At 40.4% G+C, this 27484-nt stretch overlaps 2 protein-coding genes across 3 annotated transcripts in view; one reads left to right on the forward strand and one right to left on the reverse strand.

Annotated features, from left to right (window-relative positions):
* The window catches only part of acsl6 (acyl-CoA synthetase long chain family member 6), a 51971-nt gene extending 25238 nt beyond the window's left edge, over positions 1–26733 (reverse strand). Inside the window, exons 1-2 of the mRNA XM_062536055.1 lie at positions 26595–26733; positions 12132–12178 (exon numbers count right to left, since the gene is read on the reverse strand). The gene's annotated coding sequence lies outside the window, so the exon portion shown is untranslated. The remainder of the gene's footprint in view (positions 1–12131; positions 12179–26594) is intronic.
* On the forward strand, positions 3689–6771 carry irf1b (interferon regulatory factor 1b). 2 transcript variants are annotated; one of them, XM_062536059.1, is made up of 10 exons: positions 3689–3826; positions 4213–4302; positions 4456–4555; positions 4672–4842; positions 4937–4977; positions 5092–5209; positions 5315–5434; positions 5570–5598; positions 5747–5906; positions 6113–6771. In XM_062536059.1, exons 2-10 carry the CDS (start codon positions 4216–4218, stop codon positions 6232–6234), a joined length of 948 nt encoding a protein of 315 aa, XP_062392043.1. In that variant the 5' UTR covers positions 3689–3826; positions 4213–4215; the 3' UTR covers positions 6235–6771. The 2 variants fall into 2 exon arrangements, with proteins under 2 accessions (XP_062392043.1, XP_062392044.1); XM_062536060.1 differs by having other exon boundaries at positions 6116–6771.
* Positions 26734–27484: the final 751 nt, after the last annotated feature.

Below are 27484 nucleotides of genomic sequence, written 5' to 3' on the forward strand. Positions count from 1 at the left end.
CCACAAACAAGCTCAATCGTCAAAATGTCGGTGTCAAACACTCAAATTCATGCTAGGCAATACAGAAAACGGGCTTAAAGTGTAAAATACCGAACTATTCCTTTAACATCTCTCCTGTGTATATTTGAAATGGGTCATTACTGTACATTCAGTTGGAAAAGTTTATTGTTGTTGCAGTAGTAGAGCCAAATGTGACAAAGCAACATAAACTATTCATCATGATGCCATTTATTTGGGGACAAAAAGTTTGGTCCTTTTAGGCCCATAATATATGCCAGTGTGCTGTGGAATTTTGAGGAACTGATGGTAATATTTTTATACTTATTATTAGAGTTTTAGCAACCATGCAGCTCCCAATAAACAAAGACACCCTCCCAGCCCCCATTGATCCAATGTGAATGCTAATGAAAATAACCCCAACTCACACAAGACAAAGGATTTTTCTTGGTGCAGTGCATTATGTTATGAAATGTGAATGTATTCATGTTTGATATCATCTTAATAGTCTCTAGTACAAGGATTGTAATGATTTAAGTGTAAGAATGTTTAGAACATTCGGTAACACTTTATTTTAATGTGTCACTATTACAGTGTACCTACCTAATTAGGTAGGCTACAGTGGTACAACCTGTGTAACAACATGTACTAGCAGGTACTATCATTGTACTTGCATTATGTATGTGTGGGTACCTAGTTGTTACATTGTAATACTGACTGCTTTAAAAAAAACTTTGCCAATTTGCCTAAGTTTCTCATCAGAGGCAAAGGGCTGACCTGAGACCTGCTGGATGGGGTAAATCTGGTCATGATATTTTTGATCTAGCTCCAGTCAAGGCCTCATTGTCTTCAGTGTACATGTAACATATGTGCTTTTAAATCTATCATGACCAGATTCACCCCATCCAGCAGGTCTCAGGTCAGCCCTTTGCCTCTGATGAAAATTGGCAAAGGTTTGTAAAATCACTCAGTATTACAATGTAACAACTACTGTATATGTAGGTACCCACAAATACATAATGCAAGTACAATGATAGTATGTTGTTACACAGGTTGTACCACTGTACCTAATTAATTAGGTAAGTACATTGTAACAGTGACACATTAAAATAAAGTGTTACCGAACATTCTGGTGATATTTCTGAATGTTGGTGCATTTGGGCCACAGGAGATCTCTCCTCTCATGTTAATTACAGTACCCACAGTACAGTAGGTGTGAGTAGGTTTGGTAAGGCCAGGTGGAGCCAATCACATTGTGTTGTTTTTACTGCCACTCGTTTCTTTGTTCATCCCATATTTAAGTGAGGAGACATTGTTAAACTAGAAGAAAACGATTAACTCGTAGCAGATAAAGATGTGCTGGAGGTCGTGACATCGGCGTCCCAAGCTGGTGTCACAGCCTCTTCAAAGTGCTAATTTTCACCCTCTCTGCTTGTAACCGAATAAAACCTGATTCAAGTTAATTGCAGTTTGCCAGTCGTCTACGTTAATACCAAGCGTTGACGCTTCATAACGCTTTCGGAACAAATTGTGTACTTTACTTATTTGCATTTTAATACGTTGTTAAAATGTGAATGAAACCTTTAATCTACCAAGTTTAAATCAGTAGGCTATTTTGCCTGTATGCACCACCTGTCAACGCATAACAGGTAGCTCGCAAGCTCCGTAGCTCCCCACATGTTTCTAGCCTACATAGGCTACAGTAGCACTCCAAAAGGTTTGAGGAAGATGTTCGATCTGATAACCCAGTCCCTTAGGAAACATGTTAAAAATTCATATGAAATCAAATTCACAGTCTACAAAGAGAGAAGGTAAATTAGTTGAAAGGAACCCCAGCCTGGCTATAATCAGACCAAGTTCAATCTTTGAAATAGAACATTAGTCTGGAGAGTCTGTGCTGCATTTCTACTGCACAAGAGGCATAATCAATGGGCATAGTTCAAATGAGTAGGTTGAATAGTCCTTCAGGCTTCAACCAATCAACTGTTGTTTGTGAGCGTCGGAAGAGGAAACAGCCGCTTGGTAGTGAACTTGTTATGACGCCTCCAACATCGGAGACTTCATTGCATACGAGCATATCGAAGAAAACAAACCCAAACAAAACTATCACCACTTTTTGTCAATAGATTATTTTACTGATTTGTCTTCTTAACTTTCTAAACGTGAGAAGAGCACGAAAGGAAACACGTCCCTGGAATGTCCATGATGGGAATCCCCAGCGCGCGACTTGTGAAATTCCCAAGGAAAACACCCACTCTTCCCTCTCGGCTCGGCACGACTCCGAAGTGCACAGCCCTCTCGTTGAAACTCGTGCGCCAGTGACACTGCAGTAGGCTATAAAACTAGGTTATAGACATTCGCCTGAAACTCAACACACGGCTAAATTTCGAACCTGTCAACAGCCAAATAGGCACTCATAGAGCACATCGTTCGGAATTGTATTCAGTTGTGAAACTGTAGCCGTAGCACTAGACATGAGATTCAAGAGATCAACTCTCCTGCAGTCAAACGGACTCGGAGTGGGGCTTTCAAAATAAAAGTCTCCAAAATCCATAAACCTTGGTCTCGATATTACATTACTGTTGGTTAAATAAAGTATAGGCCTATAATGACATCTGAATGTTGTCAGAAATTTGGGAGGCCAGGAAACCTCGTCAGTCCTAATGTTAGGCTAGTGTCCAAGCATGTAATATATTCAGTTCTAAGGTAATTCCTGGGGTGGACAATAAATTCCATCTTAAATATCAACATCACATTAGTATTAATGAAATAAAGTCATAATTACAGTTATGATTCAGGCCTAATGTTTGTGACCAAGTAAAGTATGGACACATCACTATGGCTATGTCAATATATGTCAATATCATATTATTCATGAAATAAGTAGATATTTAGGTTTGCCATTTATTTATCAGATAGCCTAAGCAAATCTTGCAAACTAACATCTTGGACTAGTCTACAAAAATGTGATTCATAATGACAAGAAGAATGTAGCCTATTTGAGAGGTAGGCGCGATGTAACTCATTACCGCCCTCTGCTGGAAGATCACAAAGGGCTTTCTCGGAAATGGGCCACTTCTAGGATACAGTTCATAAGAGCATAGTGAATGTCTTCATGGCTAGTCATGAAGTGTGTGACATCACAACAACACAAAGGGGAATGCAATAATAGACAATGTTAAGTGCACACTCACATAGAGAGAGAGATATATTGGGCAAAGCTTTTAGCAGTAACTTCAGAATACATTAAAGATAGCCTACATTATTAAAGCGATATTTGCATGGTGTTGGCCAAAACCACTCGAGTTAACCTGCAAATATACACACTACTGTACAACAGAAGATGTGCATCCTTAAATAATAATAATAATAATAATAATAATAATAATATGTTTTTTTTATCATATTTAATATTGCAAGTTGTTTGTCCTAATGACAGTACTAATTACAGTAATACGGTTCACGTTTCGTCTTTATGGAAGTCTGCTGAGCACGAGGTATCACAGGGTGTTTCACCACACCACTCCCACCGCATAGTCTGAAGCATGCTTAGTGCACAACAGCATGATTTCTCGGAAATCATGCTGCCTGAGTTTGAGCTCCGCTCCACTAACATGCGCATGCGCGTGCGAGGAGCCAGCAGTACGACCGGTTAGTGGGGCTGTTGAGTTTGATAGCGTAAAGGAAAGCCCCGCTCTGCCAGTATAAATTCAGACACACACTCAGGACAGGAGTAGTGAGACGAGAGACTGTGGACGTGCAAGTATTGTCTTGGAGTGGATTATATTTTCCCTTTACTAACTGGAAATATCATCAATCGCTAACGGCTGTAAGTTTCACATTTATTTAACATAGCCTAGTCTTAATACGAGAGTTTGCAAGTTGCATTTGAGTGTATTTTCGTGTGTTATTATTTTTTATATTCAAATGTAATTTTATGATTGTTTCCGCTGTCCTGCAAAATGTTTAGTTGCAATATGTCAAAGTAAAGTAAAAAATACATTGGTGTTGTGTTTGGAGTGCGCGCGACAGAAAACGTTTGTCTAAGATAGCAATACATTTTGCATATGACGTTAGGTGTGTAAAACTTTGTTATTTGCGGTACTTACTTCCTGGTCATAAACTCCGGTTCGATTTGGTATGCAGACCTGTCCATGTAGGACACTATTGCATTTGGACACATTTATTTATGTATTTATTTATTTATTTTTGCAGAAGATGCCTGTATCCAGAATGCGCATGCGACCCTGGCTGGAGGGCAAGATTGACTCCAGGTCTATCGATGGTTTGGAGTGGGTGGATAAGGTATGCATAACAGAATATGTATCTCTTGACATTAAAATATTTTTTTCATAAAGCTACTTTGATAAATGATTTCTGTTGTCAATGCTTATACGTGTTGTGTGCCATATGAATTTAAAGAGGCTCATGCTCATCTTACTCACTACTTTACTTCAGGACAAGATGATCTTTTCCATTCCCTGGAAACATGCAGCTCGTCACGGCTGGTGTCAGGACAAGGATGCCAGTCTTTTCAAGGAGTGGGCCATCCACACCGGTTAGTAGGACTCCTTCATCAAAGAAAACACATTGCTTTGTATTGTAACACTTAGTTGTTTTACTGTAAATGGTATTGATGCAAACTCATGTTTTTTCAATGCAATTTTATTGCAGGTAAATTCAAACCTGGTTTGACTCAAGCAGACCCTAAAACATGGAAGGCAAATTTCCGCTGTGCCATGAACTCCCTACCTGACATCGAGGAAGTGAAGGATAAAAGCGTTAACAAGGGATGTGGAGCTGTGCGAGTCTACCGGATGCTGCCGGAAGTGCAGAAAAAGAAAGGTGAGAACACGTTCTTTACAATAAGGCAATTCAATAGCACATTTAAGTATTGTAGAAGAATAGAATCTAAACCCAGCCCTTTTTATTTTCAAAGACAAGAGGTCCAGATCAAGGGACGGAAAGAGAAAGACAAAGGTAAGCATTTTTGTTGTTGCCATTGTTTGTTACTCTTCCTTTGCAATTCTGGCCTTCCGATGGTGGAGGAAATATATAACCAAAAATATTAAAAATGAATTTTGCCATTTCCAGGTGAAGAGGGAGGACAGGGATATGTGTGAGGAAGAATCTTCCACAGTGTCTTTCAGCAGAACTGAGCAGGATGATTCTCTAACCCAGGAGAGCACAGTGGACAGCACAGAGGATATAGGTAGGAGTTCTCGCATTTTAACAAGCAAACAAGAATGACAATTGTGTGAATGCAATTCATGACTTGTACCATGTTATTCATGCTTGTACTGTGTTCTCAACACAGAGATTCCCACGAGATCGTATATTGATTCACTCGAAGTTCCCTTCGTATCATCGGTGGAGATCGGCCCTGACACCACAGACTGGGTTTCAGCCTTCCAGGTTTCTCCAGACCACTCAATAGGTAGCCATCTTAAATCAATCTGTTGTTATCTGTCCCTTCAGACATGCATACCACCAAATACTTTTTGGAGTCAATAATATTTGTGTACAAATTAAGGATGGAATTGAGATTCATGTTTTCTCGTTGACTTTGCAGGTTATGAGGATGACCTCAATCTCATTGGGGTAAGTTCAATTTATAAGCAATATTAATTTCAACATCAGTGTGCTATTCATTGTCAGGAATACCCTTACTTGTGAAATATTCTATACTGACCAAATTGGCAATCCTAAAGTCTAAATATATATATCTATATTCTGTTTGGCTTTACAGATCTCACAACAACTGGAGCGTGACCAAGCTCAGTGGTATGCTAACGATATTGATGGGAAGGGTTTCCTGAGCAATGAAGTAGGCACGAGCACAAGCATGAGCACAAGCACAGCAACAGAGTCTTATCACAGTCCTCAGAGCCAATGGAGCGATGAATCAGGTAAATGCACTAGTTGGAATTGACATGGCTAACATCTCTTTGTGGGTAGCAGCCTAGATATACAGTGTGCATGTATTTTTTTGAGTAGCTATTGTATAGGGCGTCCTTTTGTAAAATCATGTAAAGTCATCATTCCTAGTCAAGCTCAACCTTGTCCCTATTCGTAGTCTATTGTTAATCTTATGTCTCTTGATTTTTGTTTTCAGAAGAAATCGAACTCCAGCTCGTCACAGAGCTAGTGTCTCAGCATGCACTGGAAGAGCAGCCCATCTACGGGGACATGTGGACATACAACACACAGAACCCAATGCCACGGCTGGTCTGCTAGCTCTGACTCCTGGCTCCGCACTAAGCTCCTGTAAATAGCACTCCCGCGACCCCTCACATTCCCCAGTGGGCCTACCTACCCCAGGTGTGGCTACACTACAGAGACTCTGGCAAATGGACTTACACCAACCAACGCACCGATGATGAAGCAGTTCTGTGGCACACAGTACACACCCACTCACACACACACACAACTGATCGTGGATGGAGGATGTGTGTGGATGTTTTCACATCCATCAAAGAAGTTGTCATATTTGTCTGTATACATTTTGTTACTCTGTACTTACTGTACTCTCACCAACTAAGGTTGGTGTTAACTGATCAGAAAAATTAAGTATCCGAACAAATATGTCAACTTCGACCCCAAAAATGTCTGCTGTGGTGATGTTGTGGCACTTTGTCCGTTACTATTGTATGACCTTCTTTCAGGCAACAACAATGTTTGTACCATTTATTAAGTTTCTGGGTGTGAGATATGTGAATTGTAAATATGTTAATGTTCTATTTTTACAAAATAAAATATAAAATTTCTGACAAATCTGTATCCAGGTTTTTCTTGAAGCCTCAACACACACACATTATGTAATATACTGCAATATTACACAAATGTAGCAGAAGTTGAAGTCAACACTAAATATACTTCATCGTGTGAAAAGTGTGTGCAGACATATTCATAATTACAGACATAAGTCTGGAAGGACTTTTACAACTTCACTATGATTTCCTTTTATATTTTTTTTTTTGAGAAAAAATGCTACCATTCTCATGGGACCATAAAGGTAACAATGTATCCAGTCAGACAGAAGTAGAACAAAGACTTATCTGACCGCCCTCCCCTGCCTGTAAAAAAACAGGCCACAACCAGGAGTCCACTGGCCACACTAACAAGCAAAGATTCTAGAACAGAGCAAGATGGATCACTGGCCGGATAATACGTTAGATAATGTTGAAGTCACTGATCTATAAGAATAACTCAGTGGTTGAAGTACGTTCTATAGCTCCATGGGTGCCATTTTGGTAAGCTCAGGTGTCATCACAGACGCTGGCCACTGTTGGAATCCTCTGTTCTAGAATCGTTGCTAACAAGTCTTAATTGTACAGAGCACACTGGCTCATAGCGTACATGTATGTCTTGATGTGCTATAGACACCATATTACTTTAGTCTTGAAGGAAGTGCAAGACAAAGTTGATGACAATGAAACACGATGTTCACACCTTCTCCACAGCTCTGTGAAGTGCAAAGGAAACCCACAGGCAACATTTACATTAGATGTCTTAACAATTTCACACAATTGAGACTCTTATTCTACAAGACTGATCTTGCAACACCATACATCATTGAGTATTCTGTTGATGCAGGACATAGCACCTGTTCTCAAATATAGGAGGTTGTAAAACGTTAATTTGCTAAACTGCAACATGAGCCATTTCTAAACATAACTAAAATCTATACTGAATTATGCTACATGTTTACAAGTGAAGTTCAACAGCAGCAAAGGGCAAGGGGAAGAGTGATATTATTTACCATTAATGCATCCATTACGGAAATTGTCCAAAGTGAATATATATAATGTCTAAACATGCTTTTATGTTGCTCGTCCCCATCTTTCTGTGACACACACACACACACACACACACACACACACACAAAACACACACAAAACACAACACATCAAGACCTATGGAGAATGTGGAGTATCTATTTTATTTTAAGTTTTTGTAGCGATTCATTCCAGAATTAAGGAAGTGCAACTGTGTGGTGTCTGACTATATGACTGGACACATTTGGATGGTATGTTTAAGGGAAGCACAGGAACAGGAAGAGGAGGAAAGCCTGAAAACAAAATGATAGTGTGAAGGAAAGGCGCTTGCTAGAGAATGCGCACAGGGACCTTGGACCATTGGATACACTGTTGTTTTATTATTTATTTCTTCATTTGGCTGACATTTTTACTTACATATGCCAATTAAGTGCCTTGCTCAAGGGCACGACTGCGGCAGTTGAATCAAACCCACAACTTTACTACTTTAACCATTGATACTTATATTTACAGCTTTGCTTAGTTCCTTGTTTATTTCTCACACTTCATGCACACAGATGTATTCATCGAGAGATTGTGACGATTCTTCACATTTTGTTGGACAAAGATTTGTATTTCAGGTAATTATTGGTATCAGACCACTAATAGGTTGTTCTCATTGCCACAAATGTATAGACTCAGTCAGGGAGAGGCAATCAATCAGGAAACAAATAGCTTGGTGCATTAGTATCTCTGACTTGCACGGCAACGAGTTGACAGGGAGAGGGTGTTCTCATAATGGACATGATATGTGGTCACCCTAGACGGAAGGGTCAGTGTGCTGTGGACGAATGTTTTTATGACTATTTGGAACAGATGTTGGTTGACAGAGAATGCCGAGGAGTCACTCTGGCAGTGCAGGTGGACATTAATCTCCGGGACGCATATATGACTACCTTTAATCTGTATCAAAGTTCACACATGAAAGGAAATAAAATATGCTTAAGATATGTTTTTTTTGTATAACTCTATATACCTATAGCTTCGTGGCTTAAAGGTTAATTCTGCTTAACTGCTAGAGTACTAGAGGAGACATCCCATTTCTACTGCGGGATTCTGAAGCCATATAAGAGATGATAGGCTGGGGTTTATGAGGTACTACACGAGCTGACTAAACAATCGGCTGGGCCACTCTTCCTCATGGCAGTTTCAGCCACATGTATGGAATCGCTTAGGTGAGCTGAAAAGGCTAACGCAGCTAGCTGCACATGGACATACAATACAATTGAGCCCATTGACACAGGTGTTGCTTCAATAGAGTGCAGGCTTATTAGCTATGCATGCATTACTCTGTTAAAGAAGGAAGACCTACAGTACATGGTGGTGTACTGTGAATAAACCAATCAGATAGGACCCTCAGCATGCGGCTGGCCCAGCAGATCAAATAATGTTGTTTTTTGTTGTTTTCTTGTTTTGTTGTCTTTTTTAACAGCACAAACATAATGTCAAACTTTCAAGGATTTGATCAGTGATATGAAAATAGCAACTGAAAGTGAGCAAATGACAATGTATACACTGTTGCCTCAGGATATGCAGAGGTAGATTATGGCCTTCCTGTAATTGTCAAGGTACTTATATGATGTTTACTCTCAACGGGCATGACCTTTGTTTTAGAATAGCTATAAATCTTTAGTAGCCGTCTAACACAAAGCCTGTATTAAACCGATAATAGAAATAAGGTCGCCAATGGGAAGACAGATACTGGCTGAAAACTGTCAGAAGAGTCAGCGCCATTCTGTCCTTTGAATACATTTGATGTGCACAAGTTTCAAAGGCAAAGGATCAGTGATGCTAATGACAAAGACGTACTCATACTGCCAGCAAGGGGTTAACAGTTTTAGTAAAGAGTTTAGTAAAAAAAAAAGAAAAAAAAAGGAATGTAAACATGTGGGTGCATCACAGGCATTTATGGGGGGGGGGGGGGTAAATTGAAGACAAGTCACTGAGTTGCCGTTTGTAGAATGTTTGGTAAGAACAGAAACGCTTAGGAAAAAAAGCTTCTAAACCAACGTTTCATTCATTCCATTTGATTGTTAGGCTACTGTACACTGCCGACTTTCCTCTGAACTTAAAAATATCCATGAAGGCTGTTTATGCCCTTTTTTGTGCCTCTGATAACTGAAATCCTACCCACAGGCATCTGGCATCGCGTATCAATCATCACCCATCAACTTGGGCCTTACCTCTTCTGCATATAATTATACTGATACAACTGATACAATGTAACGCTATTAGCAAACCATTAAAGGAACACAATCCAAGAACTGATATCTATGTCCCTTGTCATCAATATTCAGGCAACAAAACGGTAACCCAATTAGTCAAAAACAGACTAAAAGGGTCATGATCTCACCCAATCAGCAACTTGTGCACATTTGTACATGTGAAATATCAAGCCTTCCAGGCGTGCACTGGCAATGTTAGAGGTGTCACTCTCCATATTGTTAGTCAGTGTAGCATGAGACTGAAGCTGTTATTTTAAGGTAAAAGAACGACGTTGTGGTCTTTAAAGTCTACTAGAGTCCACTAGTGTTGTACTTTTGTCGTATCAAATCAACTAAAATCAGTTCAGTAAGATATTACAGAGAGAACTTGATCATTTTGATGTAAAAACATTTACTCTTATGTTGAGGTACTCTTTGCTGTCAAATCTACCTCGAGAGAGACATCAAGTCTTCAGACAGAGAGACAAACAGACAGATAACAAACTGGCTTCACTGTTTTGACTTTATTGTAAGAGTCTCACTTACATTGCATTTACATATATGGTATAGTATAAACCAAACATGCAAACATCAAGTAAGGTGTAAAAAGGATAACAACGCATTTGTAGGCTTATGAGGGGTTTTTTTTGCCAGAGTCTCTGAATCAAGTGCGCATACTGTACAGTAAGAGGGTAGATGGGTGGAACTCTGTGAGTGAATTTCACAATGAGTAATCTAGAGGCTCTTCAATGTTAATCTCGGAAGCCTCATATCCTCTTTGACAATGTGTATATATTTCATTAAAACAATAAGATTCCCTCCCTGGTCCCTGGTCATTTCAGGAAGAGCTGCTTGGAGCCCAAACAGGATCTAAGAATCCATGGGAAAACTTCTTCCAGGCCCAATTTTCTCAAATTCAAGGACCAATCCCAACACAATTTGAGGCACAGATCAAGGTTAATGACACTGTTACAACAGAGAATTTTATGATGAGAACCATCAGGCTTCACATACGTTAACACATCACGAATTTCAAGGACCCTTGGGCGCCCAGTTAGACACTTAATCTAAGAAGGACTCCCTTTTTTGGGAAAAAAAATACAAGAAAAGCAACACTATTCCAAGTCAGATACATTCCTGTACACAACCCATGTAGAGATAATCTTGTTGGTGTGCTGGCTATGAAATTGTACTGATATAAAACACTTTAATGATTAGACCAGACCACCTACTGCTCTGACTCCCATGCATGGCTTTGAACACCTGTTGGTACACTGATGAATACTGACGCAATGACAACGAATAAACAGATCACACAGGTGGGTGGAAGGGTGAACATGAAGGCTACACCTACGGCCCAATGCAGTACCTGGATTAGGACCAAAGTGAATGACTAATTAAACTACTCCACCTAATTAAACAAGAGATAATAATGCTGATTATTTGTTATAGGTCAATATAGCGTACCACATTAAGGATATTAGTGAGGATGCACTCTAAATAAACATCGTATTAACTCATACTGCCATACAGGATATCAGCTCTATTAAGCCCAAATGTCTGGAAGTTCTCAAGTTCAAAAAAAATCAAGTATATAAAAAAATAAAAGCTTGAGAAGACTGGGAGATACGCTGGGGGGGGGGGGGGGGTGCAATACAAAGCATGTTAAAATAGTAGTAACTTTAAGCTTTAAGCTTGTTAAGTGTTTTTGCAGATAACATTTCTTTTTTTATTATTATCACATTTACTGGTACTACTGTTATTCAAGTGCTTGTTTCAGAAAGTCACAAAGAGAAACATTCACTTGAGCAAACATAGAAGCATATTTCATGGGGCAAAAAAGCAACAAAAAATGGATTACTGTAAATGCATCAAGGCATGAATTGGTAGCCAAACAACATTTTAACACAGAAGAAATAACAGTGTCTTAGACTTTGCTTGTAAACTCAAGCATTGCTGTAAAAGAGCTCAGTCAATTTCCCCTGAATAAACAAGGGTTGATGATGTGTGGTTCGGACCGCACAATGCTTTACAGTAATAATCCTAGCTAGTAACTTTGTTATAAACTGAGGCTGCCACTGACATCAGTGCCATCTGTATAATACATACTTACCAAATGTTACTGCCACCAACCCCCAGGAATTCTGTGTCTCCTATCCTCTGGAAGAAAAAAAAGGGAGGACAAAAATGTGTATGAAACATGTTGAGGATGAGGAATGCTTAGTCCTCCTGACAGGTCAAACAAGGATTTAGGGGTTAGCTGCTTGCTGACACTAGGCCACATTTCAATTGAGATTGAGAGTGGGTCTGGAAAGGGTTCATTGATTTGACGACTTCCAGGGGCATATCTAGCAGTGAAATTGGTGCCTAACATAACTACAAAACTTAAATTGGTGCATGCAACTCTTACCAAATAATTTCAGAGGTGCAGCAATCTTGTAAACAAAGGCTTTTTAAAAGCAGTAGTTTACTCAATTGCATAGAAAACACATGTGAACATCTGTTTAACCTTGTTGCTACCTGCGCACACACTGGTTATTTTGAACGCACACCACCACCACCACCCCATGCCAGGGGAGCGATTGTGATTGGGTGCTTGGGTTTTAGGAACATTGAAAATGAGTGCCAATGGCCTCTTGATCAGACAGAGCAAATTCAAATTTGCCAAAGGTTCGTATGGGTATTCCCAGGTTACCGTCTCTAGCCAATAACACACTGCTAATTTGAATTGCAAAACAGTAGTTGAATTCAATTACACTACAGTATATTAAAGCTAGCAAAGAAAGGGGTAAAACACAGCACTGTGACAGTGGCGGATATTGCAGCTCCCCCACGATCGCACAACTCTTTACCATTGAGTTACTCTTAAACCATCGATATTCATTCATTTGAATTTCCCATAGTCCTAAGGTGTTTGGCTCTGGGTCTGTGGGACCCATTTTCAAGGTTTGCTAAAGGAAAAAATATACTTTTTAATACTTTATTCAAACTCGGACTCATAGGCCTTGGCTCATATTCTGTGAATATAAAAAATCACTTATTCTCAGTGACCGCATACAGTACGCTCCCCATACACATGAATTAATAAATGTCATCTCACAGGGGTAAATGCAATATTAAAAAGAACAAAAAAGTCTGCACACTAAGGCTCCAATATTATTTCTTTCTTTCTTTTATTCACCACATTGAAAGAAAGAAATAATATTGGAGCCTTAGTGTGTGGACTTTTTTGTTCTTTTTACTGTTGCCTTTTTTGAGTCCAGCACCTACTTCAAAACACTCAGATGTGCGCACCCGCTTCTACACTATTAAATGCAATATTAACCATACATGATATCTATATAATTGATAATGAAGCTAAGGTAAAGCTAACATGATAAGTATTTTTACATAAATGACTATGGCTGTATTGATATACAAACATGGTGTGGTGGGTCCACTAGACCGGGGGACATTGGCTGAGTAGCAAAAATATGGGTAAATCCGGATCAAACCACTATGTTGATCTCACATTTGCAGAGCCAAGAATTCGTGAATGGACAAAAATGGACAGTGATGGCCCCAGCCGTGGCGCAACTGGCTGGGGCACCTGCACCGCACGCCGGCGACCCGGGTTCGATTCCCGCCCCGTGGTCCTTTCCGGATCCCATCCCAACTCTCTCACCCATTCGCTTCCTGTCTCTCTCTACTGTCCTGTCAAAATTAAAGGCACAAAAGCCCAAAAAATGTACTTAAAAAAAAAAAAATGGACAGTGACTCTGACCCTCATTAGCAACAGGATGGCAAAAGGCATGGTACTGTTTGTTGTCTGATCAACCTAATTACACAGACCCATGGGGTAACTCCCTAGAAGCCTACAGTATTCAGCAGCATCTTGGTATTTCCCTGACTTTACATAGAGACACTTTGCAATGACTCACTGCTCACAATGATGCTACTCATTGTATTATACATTACAGAGAAACCTGTTTCACATAGTCCACAGTTTTATGAAAATACAGTTCATGGAGTCATAACACTGTATACCAATGGATAATCCTTTCTAGAAATTGCCATAGGACTCTATTCATTGGTCTAGGGCTCTAGGTCAACGCCTATTGAAGTGAATTCAGCTGAAAAGAAAAGTGTAATCCTAAAGCCCTCAGCAAATAAATAATGGAACATAACAATACAAATGGCAGGTTGTTGTTTCTTTTCTACATTTCTGACATAAACATGACTTACAAAAACAAAACAGTTAATGCAATTACACAGGAAATACTGGTTCCACTGACCCAGATGCACCACTGATATTCTATCGTGCATCATCCATTCTAAAAGTACACACAATTCTAAAGCAGATGTTGATCTCTCTGAACAGGAGAGCTATACTGGGCCCAGTACGTGGTTGTTGTTGGCGGCGAGCTCAGACCGTGTGAAGGGAGGAAGTGGTGTAGACGAAACTGAGCTCGTACTCCTGCTGCCTGGGTGGGAATCAACCCCATAACTGTCACTCTGCTGCAACAGCTTTACTTCTCTCTTTGTGAAGCGCGGCGTAGATTTAGACGACAGTCAGACGTCTGATCATGTCTGGCCGGTCGTTGAGTGTCTGTCACTCCTAACTCCCAGCATCACCAACAACGACAGACCTCTGACAACTTGTCTGTGGCCAATTTGTTAAAAAAAGAAAAAAAAGGGTTAATCTGATTGGCTTGCCTACTTGTTGCATAATAGCGCAACGCAATCATCAGATATTCTTGAAAGGGAATTTAATCCTGGTAGTGAACCATTCTACTGTACCTCTGGAGTTTTCCCTTTTTTCCCCCTCACCCACATTTTTTTCCATAAAGAAAAGGACTGACAATACCAGTATAATTTGCAACTCATCATCAAACACACTTTTGATCAGAGGTATATTATTTACTGTCTTTGGTGAGCACCATTTGTGGGGAAAATGGTCAACTAGGTCTGTTGTGTGCACAGAGACCCATCATGCAAAGGCAACACAAGGCCACATTGCATTTAGCGCTTTGAAGTCTGCAAGGTCATTCGTCAAAAAAAACTGCTTCTATGGCAAAAAACACCAAAATTCACAAAGTGTGAGACACGGGGATGCTAGATAGGTCATCATGAGGGACCCAACCGGCCTCCTCAGAAGCTGAGCCAGACTCCTTTGAAACTGGGCCAACCACCCTTCTACGATACTGTTGTTTTTTTAGACTGTCATTATACATAGCAGCACAAAAATGTGGGTGTGTTTTTCATAATTAAACTAATAGACCTGCAAATCACAGAGGTGTACACCTGTAACCTTGGTTCTCCATTGTCACTCAGTTTTCATTCCGAGCAGGTAATTATTAGAATGGCTCCATCAACTTGTGTGACTCGTATTTGGTCACCTGAAGATAAACAAATTTGGTTCAGCAGGATGTGGAGTGGTGTGTTCATCTTTGTACACAGTTCTGGGCCTATGAGAGGGGGTGAGGGTACATGTCCTCTATTGTTCTCTCCCAATAGAAAGGATATAAATGTTTTCAGAGCTAATCAGTCGGACGCAATTATGCTCTGAGCTCTGCTTTAGTCTCATGATGCATGCCAACATGCTTGTGCATCCACAGATAGGCCTGGTGAAGGCAGGATCAATTCATTCACAATAAAAAAAAGGCTCAGATACACCGCCCAGACTCGAGCCAACTCCCGACTCCGTTCGTTGGCGTTGCCTAGCGTTGCCTGAGATCAGCCGATGACAAACTGCGAAACACACCACTGCGACGTCAATCGACCCCGCCACCGCGTAAACTTTGTGCGCCTGCGCAAACACTCCCCTGGGGGTGGCACCAGGGGGTGGCTAGTCTCGTGACTCTCTCTGTGTGTGTGTGTGTGTGTGTGTGTGTGGGTGTGTGTGTGTGTGGGGGTGTGCGTGCGAGAGGGTGGGGCATTTTAACAATCCAAAGCAATGAGTCTCGCACATAAACAAAGCACACACAGTGCGTGTCTGTACACGTCACACGCAATTAATAATAATAATAATAATAATAATAATAATAATAATAATTAGCACAACCAATCAGAGTACCCCAACGCCCAACACCCCGGCGGCGAAAGCTAGCACCGACTGAGCAAGCTCAAAGTCTCCCGACCAGATCCTGACTGGAAAAAAGTCTCCCAACCACCTCAGACGAACTGGGACACACCGGACCCATTTCTTCCCAACCCCATACAACTCCTTCAGACATCCAACCGTCGGGTTGGTGTATCTCCTGCTTAAGTTGTATGGTTTAGGCCAAGGGTCCAGCTGATGGGCCTAATGAGGGTAGAATCATTTCATTCTGAATATATCATTTCTATGGCTAAGGCCAGATTCAATTTGTAGAAAAAACTGGGCCCAGGAGTCCAACTGCCCAGGTGCCTCAGAGCACATACCCGTAATTTCCCGACTATTAGCCGCAGCTTATACATTGATTTTGCAAAATTTCTTCAGCTATGAGGTTAATACAGGGGGGCAGTTAGTATGGTGTTAATATGGTTTTGTTTCTTTTAACTTGCTTAAAACACTGTCCTGCGGCTTATACACAATGCGGCTTATATGCGGGAAATTACTGTACATTTACATTTATTTTGTATCTAAAGTGACTTACAACAATAGAATAACACTTAGGCTACAGAGCTACAGCTAGCAATAGAATAACTAAGCTACGGTGTAGAGGAGGAAACTGGAAATGACCACTGCATTGGTCAACACTAGTACTAGAGGATAGGGGTGCCTACATTTTAGGTACTCGTCCAAGTGTGGTAGGACGAGAAGCGGTAGCAGAGGAGGAGGTAGAGGAGGGAGGAGAGGGAAGCACATCATAAGTGTGTGAGAGCATGATCAGTTTCGACACCTACAAACTGATGCCAAGCCCTTCAGGAATCTAGAGAACACTGAGTTAATTTAATGTGTTATTCATGTGTTCATCTAAACCCCTTGAGAGGAACTGAAAACATTCATTAGTCCTTTATTGTAGTGTTTTGTTTACATACCGCGTTCTGTATGGTTTGTAAACACAGGTTTAAAAAAATATGTTTTGCATCTTCCTGTAACTGAAGACCCGGGTGGACTTGTTTTATCTGTCATCCAGTGCAATCTTGAGAATTTGGCAGGTATTAATCAAATGAATGTACATACGCAAAACGCTCACCTCAATCTCCTAACAACAATTAGACGGTATGACATGACATTCTTGGCACACAGCCATCCTTTGACAGGTACAGACATGCAACTGATCTAGATTTTCAGGATTCTCATCTTCAAGACCTTGTTTAACCTTCCTTGTCACTGTTTGCTTTCAATGTTTTTTTTAGTGTTGTTGTTGTTGTAGTGATGTTTTTCTATTTAACGTTTTACATCCAGTTACTACACATAACTATTTTCATTTGTATTTATTTGCTGTTCGTACTTGGTTACTGCTGTCAAATATTTAGCTCAATCTGAAAAACACTGAGCTCAATTTATATTTACATTCAACATATCATAATCGGAACATTCCAGATTTTTTGTACACTACCATTACACTAATAATTCATTCATTTTAAAAAATGCATCTTTGATGTGATTTCAATATCTTAATATATTTCGACTTTCAATATCATTTTTGCCATTGTTGACAGTTTCACCCAAATGTCCACACTTTTCCAGCCCAGGCTCTGAGTAAGCAGGGCAGCACTGAAGGCTAACCAGGATACTCACAGGATACTCACAGCCATATAACATAGCCATCGGAATTGCATTATTGGTACACACGAGTAGACTCTGTGCTCTGCTAACAGATTATTTCCTGACTTCTACTACGATCAGTAAGCATTGTCTTACATTTGCAAAGACAAATGCTGTAATTCTTCCTGAATACATTTGGAATAGTGCTTTGTTTTCACATTGCAGTACAGACTGTGTTTACATTATAATGGTATCCCTTATTTCGAGTGGCACTACCAAAACTCAACATCACAGAAGCAGACGGTCTCACAGTTGGATTTTGTTGCCAAAACAAAACTTATCGCTCAAACTACACAGGGGCAATTTGCCCAATTAGTCAAGAAACTGTATGCAAGCAACTGCCAATAAGAGGCTCAGTGGTGGGTGTCGTTAGCTGTTGCTATCAAGTTTCTGTCATATCCACAATAATGTCCCCCCGGGGGGTTATGCCAACTCAAAATGATCATGTAATACTCTGGTTAGTCTTCTTGGCATTCTGCCCCACGCTAGCCACCACCCTAGCCCACAATAAACCTGCCGCAAAACCAGTCTTTCAAAAAGTCTCTCTCACCTACACTTTAGGTGACTTCCCATTTCATGTAAACAGACACACTGGCATCACGTTCAGCTTGTCTATTTGTCATGTGGGGGTTTTGGGGCATCCCTTTAAATTGTTAAGGCTCTGTGATGTCAGATTTCTTTGTAAATACCTTAGGTCAGCATACTAGATGTGTACAATTCCCATCTGTAAAGTGGACAACAATGTTTCTGTGTGTTTCTGCGTGGCAGAAAATGCTCAAATCTGTAAGAGTGGAGCATATGAACAATGACTGTGTCATTCTACCATGGCATGGCACGTTCTTAAGGCTGACTAAAGTAATAAACAAACCAGACCTTCTAACTTTGCTCAACCCAACTTTTGTATGTCTGTCCTTCATGGACGATGAGTCAAGCCTACAAAAGCATGCTATATCAGCTACTGGATAAAATTTCCCTTGTAATGAATAAAGTATCTACCTATCTCTATCTATCAGTATGCTGAAACTTGTTTGCAAAGGAACTCTGGGTTGTGTCCTCTGTAAACTACCTTTCCTATAAATCACACCATTTCTCCTAAAGGTTGCACTACGGCAACAAGCCTGATGGGGGAGCTCTACCAGGAAATGTTTTTGAACTTTCTAGCCTGTACAAAGGGATGTGGTGGTGGTGGTGGTGGTGATGAGGTGGGCGGGAGGGGGGGGGGGGCTTGGGGGGGCGTTTAATGGGTTCTTTATTGTCATTGACCAAGAGTGATGCAAGGGATTACTCCCGTCAGAAAATATGTTGCAGTGGTGAATGTCTTTGTTGAAATGTTGAAATGGCTATAATAATAAAACTAGAACTTAAACTTGAACTTGAACTTGATCCTTATCCAGGCTTGGACAAGGAATCTGCACAAGAAAACAGTGTTGCAGTATTCCAACTGGAGGACATGCTCTATTCCTGTGAGGATCCATTCCTCACTCAGAGACGCACAGACTAACAAACACTGAAACAGTGGCTTTCTGGCCGATAACCAGAAGGCTCCTAAAACCCATCCATAAGCATATCAGCGAAGGCTTCTATTGTAATTTCATTAAGTGAGTGAGCTACTCTATGTGCTCAGACATCAGTATATTTGATATTTGATATTTGATATCGCCTAAAGTAGAAATATGGAATTAAGGAGCTGGTGAGAGGGAACTGTCTATGTCTTGTAATGTATTTTTTCCCCGGGGTCAGGGCCCGTCTTGTTTACAGCAATGTGTCTGATACATTGAGCTAGCCAGTACACTGAAGAATAAACAAATAAACAAACTGGTTTAGCAGGTTAATTTAACACTACAGCTGGATAGAGCGCAATGGCGTTTACAACTTGTTACACATTAGAAGGGTGTTGAGAGTAAACTGTCCCTTTCCTGGAATGCATTTTTTTACCCTGGCTATGTGCCTATCTTGATTCCTTTACAAATGACTCAAGCTAGCATACTAGTTGCCAAAGATTCCCATCTGTAGGGCAGAAAATACATCACCATTCTCATAGCTACCTGATCATCTGTAACTCTATTCTGATCATGTTGCACATGTGTGTTTTGTACTCATCAATGTTGTCATATATCAATATGTATACATATCCAAATGTTTCTGTGTGTTTCTGCATGGCAGGAAATGCTCAAATCTGAGACTAGCATGTGCAGTGATTCTGATCATGTGTCTGACACTGAGGTAGTCAGCACAATTAAGCCTCCCCACCTGCAAACAGATAGGCTGATCTTTGATCTTTTCAACAGTGCTGTGCCCATTTACTGTAAATCAGCAGACCTGCTGAGCCTTTTCCTCACTACTGCTACTGCCAGAACTAGTGTTAAGCATACAGTATCCAAAATGAAAACATACTGTATATTGCAATGTTTTCCAGGCTATTTAAATACATCATGCAAACACAATTTATGCAATACATTATTATTATTATTATTATTATTATTGTTTTTATTATTATTATCATCATCATCATCATCATCATCATCATCATCATCATCATCGTCATCGTTGTTGTTGTTGTTGTTGTTGTTGGTGCTGGTAGAGTGAGAACTGAACATTATCATGAAGTCATTAAAGTACTTAATATTAAAGTACAATGTTAAATTCGTATGGGTATATCATGGCTTCAGTTGAAAGCCATAAAGTAAGGTTATCTCAACTGAACCCTGCCTAAGCAGATTGCTCCCACAGTTTCACATGCCTGTAACCGTCTCCGAGAACTTAGCCATTTCCCGTAAGTCACGCTCGTTCTCCAACGGGGTGTAATTTGTTGCAAGAGCCTGAAGGGGGCGCTTTTTGGTTTCAGGAAGTCAGCAGACTGCTGCTGTGTGGGGGACAGAACCGCCTGGCTGCGGTCACAGCTCTGAGTGAGAACTGCAGAGTGTCTATGAACATCCGACACATACACAATCAAAAGCACAAATACTGGCCTAGAAGTAGCGAGTATTCAGTATCAACAAGATCTACAGCCGAATAAATACACCCGGCTCTCAATCATGCTGCTTATGGGATTCAGGTTATCACTGTTATAATTCTTTTGTTTAATATAGTCTGATACACTGCAATTAGGGCATTCTCCTGGCAGTAGGCCATGTTTACATTCCGGTTTCTCCAGCTATTCAGGCACTGCGATGCATGCGAGATATAACTGCAGAGGCAGTCGGCATATGGGTGGAACCGGGCTGAGGCATGACAGGAAAAGCTGCATTACAGCAAGTGGGACAGAGTTTGTGAGCAACTAAAGTCAGCTTGACTATTCTGCACCTCCAGACTAAAACTAACAACAGCTTGACTATTCTCACCACACAGGCACCTCTCGACTAAAAATAAAAAAAAAAGTTAAAAAAAACAACAACAACAACACTCGCCCACGCTCACAACCGTCTGCATAAATCATTGTTTATGCACATGGCAAAACCATCTAACAAACAGTGATTAAGTAGGCCTATAGCTCAAGGGCTATTCCATGGTGTATGAGAGCCATTTGATTGTGTTTAACCCTCTTTAGCCTTCTTTAATGCACACTGCTTCTGTGTTTCATGTCTTTAAATGCCTCACAATAGACACCGCAAAAGCTGTCTGCTTTTCCTAAATGTTTATTTGATGGTATTTGTGGACAAGGTCAAACATAACACTTGGAAAGCTTTATCTTCCCTACTTGTACAGCTGTGAGTACAACAGCCTGCATGGCCATCCATTTTTCTTATTGAGGTCAACAGGCGGTTGAGCCGGTTACCTTTTGCACGCAGTCTCTTGAGAGTCTCTTATATAAAGATATCCTCAGACAGATTCCAAAGTCTTGTCTCTGCCAGCCACCAAAGATATGCTGATAAGACCCAGAGGTATGTGATCAACAATTAACAATTGTAGAAACTCAGTGTGGCGCCAAAACACTTGAAAAGTGTGGCGTCCAAACACTTGAGAAGGTTCCAAATATCCTTCTTTCATCAATGTTGTTAATAGCCATTTCCCTTCGAAACTAAGACTTGTAGCTTACTGTCAGTGATTGAGCCTATTACAAGAAGTCAGATGGCATGTCTCCTGAACTGAATGAACTAAAAGAAGGCTGCCACTGACACCGTGTGGTCTTTAGAAGAACTACAACCTCCCTACTCAATATTTACCAATCAACACCACTGTATGTCTATCCCTCCAGTCCCAACCTTCCTTCCTTCCTTTCCTACATCCTAGACATCCTCTCTCTAATACAAGTTATGGTTATCAGATTTGGTAGACGCTTTTGTCCAAAGCAACATAAATATAAAAACAATACAATAATCAATTTAACAGTTAACAATTTGTGAACAAAAGTTGGTCTGACTAGATCAGGGAGAAGAGCAATAATTAACAATGTCAATTCAATCAATAGTCTAATGAAAACAAACAATGAGAGAAGGAGAATAGAAAAAGTGGGGGAAAAGTGTGAAGAAAATGGGGAACGGATGCAATGTAAATACACTGTAAATAGCTGTACATACAGTGCTGACTTGTCTGTCTATAGCCCCTTTCACACTGACCGACACGGAGAGAGGAGGCAACGCCTCCAATAACTCGCCTCTGCACCCGGCTTCAAACAACCCCGGGACCAAAACACCAAAATACCTTTCACACTGCGAAATCCCCCTGAACCCGCTATTTCTTAAACGCTAATGTATCGTTTCTCAGTCTGAAAAGGTCTTATGGTTCAAATTGAATATCAGTATTTATTCGGCTTTTTATAATATATTCTGTTAATACACTGCATGCATATTACTCTTACTACTAGGGATGTAATGGTATGAAAATGTAACCTATAGTGACCAAAATTATCACTGTTTTCGGTATTATCACGGTAATTTTAAAAGTGTGTTCAATATGTTCAGAAAGCACTGATAGGCCTACACAAACTGAAATAGTTTTTAAAACTATTGAGGACACTGGAACACATTTGGGGTGCTCATAAAGGGGGTGCTGGTAAAAAAAAAAGATGAGATTCGATTCCATTATTCTGCTGCATTTTAAGGTGGCCTATTGGTACTGGAGAAGGGCATACAGTATGTCTGCACAAACGAACCTGGCTGAGCTGATGAGCATTCTGAATTCATAGCATAACGTTACCGTGGCATTGTGTGTTGTGTGTTGTGTGCTGTTCCGTTCACTTTTTCCTCGATGCTTATAACTTACTGTGCCCATGACTTGGAGTTTGCTATTTCTGTTATTTAGATCCAATGAGTGAGAGCCAGTAAGTGTTTAAAATAGAATTTTAGTCTAAGGTATTCTCCTGATAACGTGAGTGGAATGGATTTAATGTGGACACGCACGGTTAAGTCCACCAAACAGACAACAGAAACAGGAGGGTAGGCTAGTTTTGTTGCATTGTACCAGCCATGTCAAAAGCAGGCTTGGATCAAGCTGGGAAAAATTAAACACACGGTTTCCACACTGTGGTAAACAACTGTGTAATCATGATATTTGAAATGAAAACGGTAATGGTTATTGTCAACATTTTTATCGTGGTTTACCGCTATACCAGTCATCGCTACATCCCTACAGAACTTACTGTACTACTATCATAATGAATTTCTTGAATTTCCCCTTGGGGATCAATAAAGTATCTATCTATCTATTTAATGTTATTGCTACATTACATCTGTACATGCTGTTCATACCTTGTTCATATGGCATAGCCATGTTTATTCTGCTCTTATAGGGTAACTGCTATTACACTGCATATATTTATACTTAATTTGTATTACTTTAAACCACCAAACACTAACCAACTGTACATTACTGTCTGCACTGCACTACATTTCTTGTCCTGTCTCCGCACCACCTGTCTACTGTATACTTGTGCATCACATCGAACTTTCTGCTTTTTTGCACTTCTGGTTAGACGCAAACTGCACAATGACAATGAAGTTGGATCTAATCTAATTTCATCTAAAGATGGGGAATCAGGACTATAAAAAATTAAATGTGCATTAAACATAGACTTCACATCTACAAACTACATTACGATTAAGTCAAAGGTCAACTCCAAGTATGATTCCAAATACCAATGAATAACACCACACTACAAGATTAGGAAAGTATACAGTATAAGATGATGTTAGGCTATGTGAGGCCAACAGCCATGCTTGTGAAGATCAATTCTTATCTCCTCATTTCCCCACACAGAGCTTGGACAGCAAGAGTACTGTGAAGAGCCTGCAGTGAGGAGGAAATCGTCAAATAAACTAACAGAGTTGGGGTAGGCTAGGCCTGGGCCAGCCATAGGATCACTAATTTCACTCAAGAACAGAGGTAACTGAATGGACTAAGTCAACACCAAAGGATCAACAGAGCTTTATGGCTTGGATAATGCTATCTAGAATGGACCACAGTTTCTGCACTGGTGGACAACACATCTTCTTATATCAGTATTTATACTGTGCTGTAAATTTGCCATAGTCTGGAAATCTAGACAAAAATTTCGAAAGATTTAGGGACTGGCTATGAGTAATGGCACAACTCGAGGGGCGGCATCAAACATGCATTTGGAAATATCACTGCATGCATTTGTATAACAGCATGACCAATGTTTACTGACTGATTCCGAACTTTGACGTCACAGTGCTGTCGTCATCTGTTTAGCTCGCCTATATATCAGATACAGCCATGTGATTGGTGCAGCTCGCCTCTGGCCCGCCTATATATCAGATACAGCCATGTGATTGGTGCAGCTCGGCTCCAAGGGCATGAGAAAGGAGCATCTTTCTCAGCAGCTTATTGGCCAGGTTGTCCACCCAGGTTGTGGTCCTGGGTCATCCTAGATTTTATTTTTGCAAGACAACCTTTTACAGCAGCCCATGTCTGTGAAACCCCCTTTGCCCCCTGGGTATATTCAAATTGTGTTCTCGCAAGAACTCTGAATTTCCAGGGTACATTTGTCATATAGCCATGGTCATTTTTATTGGACATTCCTGATCGTGTCTGATTTTAATGGACATTAATCATTATTCTTCCAAATTATGAGTACCCTAAAGAAGACTTCAACATAAAATACACAAAAGTACAAAATACACAATACACCTGAACCTGAGTATCTCTGATTGGTGTATCCTACTGTATGTTGGTTAAAAAGTACCTGTGAGCATGAAACCTGTATGCTCTGATGAAGACGCTTTGCTGTCGTAATACGTAAGCCCACCTAAATTAAAGGCTTTTTAATAATTGGGGCAGCCGTGGTGTACTGGTTAGGGCTTCGGGCTTGTAACCGGAGGGTTACCGGCTCGATCCCCGGCCAGTCCACCACGGCTGAAGCGCCCTTGAGCAAGGCACCTAACCCCTCACTGCTCCCCAAGCACCACTGGTTGGGCAGGCAGCTCACTGCTCTGGGTTGTGTGATTCACTTCAGTGTGTGCTGTGTGTTCACTAATTCGGTTAAATTGGGTTAAATGCAGAGAACTGAATTTCCCTCACGGGATCAAAAAAGTATATATTCTATTCTTATAAAAAGCAGTGTGACTTTGTTTTGGGGTTTTTTGTTGTTGGTGAGACATAGCCTACACTCCTCAATCAAGCTTTACAAGTCAAACTAAAAGCAAACGTTTTCTTTTGTATCTTAAAATGATTGTCAGGGCTAATGTTTGGATCTGCTACCCTGTAGTGATCACTGATTTTCACAATATAGCTGACTATAAGCTGCAGAGCTCAAACGGAGGCTCTCAGACAGCACAGTAATATCTTTACACAGGAACAGCAGAGTCATGCAGACATATTTCATGTGGCCAATTCTTTGGGGTTGGTGGGTGCTTGATGTGGTTACACTGAAACACCAAGCGTTTAGGTCATGTATGTTGCTTGGTTGATGCTGACAAAAACATAAAGCAACAGCAAAGGTAGGCCATGGGGTTCCCAAAAAGATGTGTGGAACTATGCAGCTATTACACAGGCGATTCCCAAAGTCATCGAAGTGGTGATGCAACTTAGGCCTAGCCTACTACTTGTTAAGGAAGTCTACCAACTGTTGGGTTCTCTCAGCGAGTGTGCACGCACAACATCTTGAATCTTGAATAAATCTTGGAAACAATGTTACACTATTCTAGCCAATCTACATACTTCAGAGGCATGGAAGGATTCATTTGATCGACTGTTTGACTGGCAAATATAAACACATCTTTTGCCAGAATTGGGGCTGTGCCCTCGCCTCGGATGTTTAGGTTTTGTGCCTAGCCTACCAGGAATCAACAAGAAAGAACTAAGTAGCCTAGGCTATTTCACGGAGGAGAAATCATTCCAATGTCAAGTCACTTAGCTATTTTAAGGATAGGCTCCAAAATAATATCCTTGTCTTTGTTGGTGCAATGTAGTCGCTTAATTAAATATTGATTTGTAGCAAAAGCATAAGTTCCACAACTTAGTCCTACAGAATGTGCATTTTCAGCAAAGATGGTTTTAAAACGTATAGTATTAGTGAAGTTATAAACATGACCGTAAACATCGAAATCATCATAAAACTTTCATTTTTTTTCTCCTTGATCTGCATAGATAGGCCTAGCCTAAACACTTTCGCTTTCACATTCTCTAACTGTCCGTAGCTTAAAACATAGGCCTACATTCACAAAATGAGTTAAAGGTAGGCTAACATTACGGACTGTGAGTTGTTTAATTTAGATCAACTTGGACAAGAGGAATCAGTAGTCTCATGACAAAACGAAAACCCCAATATTTTCTGATTAAATCCCCCTGCTGCTGGCATATGATCCACAGCTAACTGTTTTCGTGCAAACATTTATTCACAAATAAGCTATGTCTTCCGTTACAAATATGTTTCAGGCTTACCTTGAAGACATTCGAAACGTTATATTCCACATGATAGGCCTACTGTAAATATTTCATATCCAACATTGTACGTAAATCTTCTGCACTGAACCCGACACCCAAGTACTGTTTGGATACCTTGGTTTTACTTTCACTTAGAGCGTTTCGGATCGGTTGTGTTCGAACTAATGGGAGGAGTCACAGGAAAGCAATATAGGCTAGGCCTACCTTATCCTGATAAACGTGGTGATGGATGCATGGCTAGAAAAATATATATAGCCTATACAAAGACATAGCTGTAACACACTTTAACCCTTTGATTAACCTATTTATTCGTGACCAACGCAGATAAGCTTTTGTCAACGTCCGAAAGTTGCCGAAATATGGGTGACGAATAAGTAGGCCTAGCCTTATCTTAACCATACACACATCCTGTTAGGGATGGGTTAGGGGTTAGGATGTGTGTGTGTGTGTGTGTGTGTGTGTGTGTGTGTGTGTGTGTGTGTGTGTGTGTGTGTGTGTGTGTGTGTGTGTGTGTGTGTGTGTGTTATTGAGTGATATTGAATAGGCCTACAACTTTTATATTATTCAATTTGTTATTCAATTATTAATAAATAAATAGGAAATTATATTTATTATTAAATTGCTGAATGTCACTAAACAGTCAAGACCTCAAGCATGCTGAAGGTACGTAACTATTTAGAGCATCTGCGAGGCTTTCATGCCTTCTATATACCACCACCAGATGGAGCCATTGGCCGCCATCTGCTTCAAAGGCGTTTTTGAACGTCTTGGTCCTTGTCCTCAGATGTTGCCTACTGTTTGCCAGCTGAGTTTTACCCTCTTCTCCTGGTTGTCACTCTCTCTGGAATCCTCCCGAGCTGTAAGCATGGGCAGATTATGTGCCACTA

The sequence above is a fragment of the Sardina pilchardus genome, chromosome 5, assembly GCF_963854185.1.
Source record: "Sardina pilchardus chromosome 5, fSarPil1.1, whole genome shotgun sequence".
NCBI lineage: Eukaryota > Metazoa > Chordata > Actinopteri > Clupeiformes > Clupeidae > Sardina > Sardina pilchardus.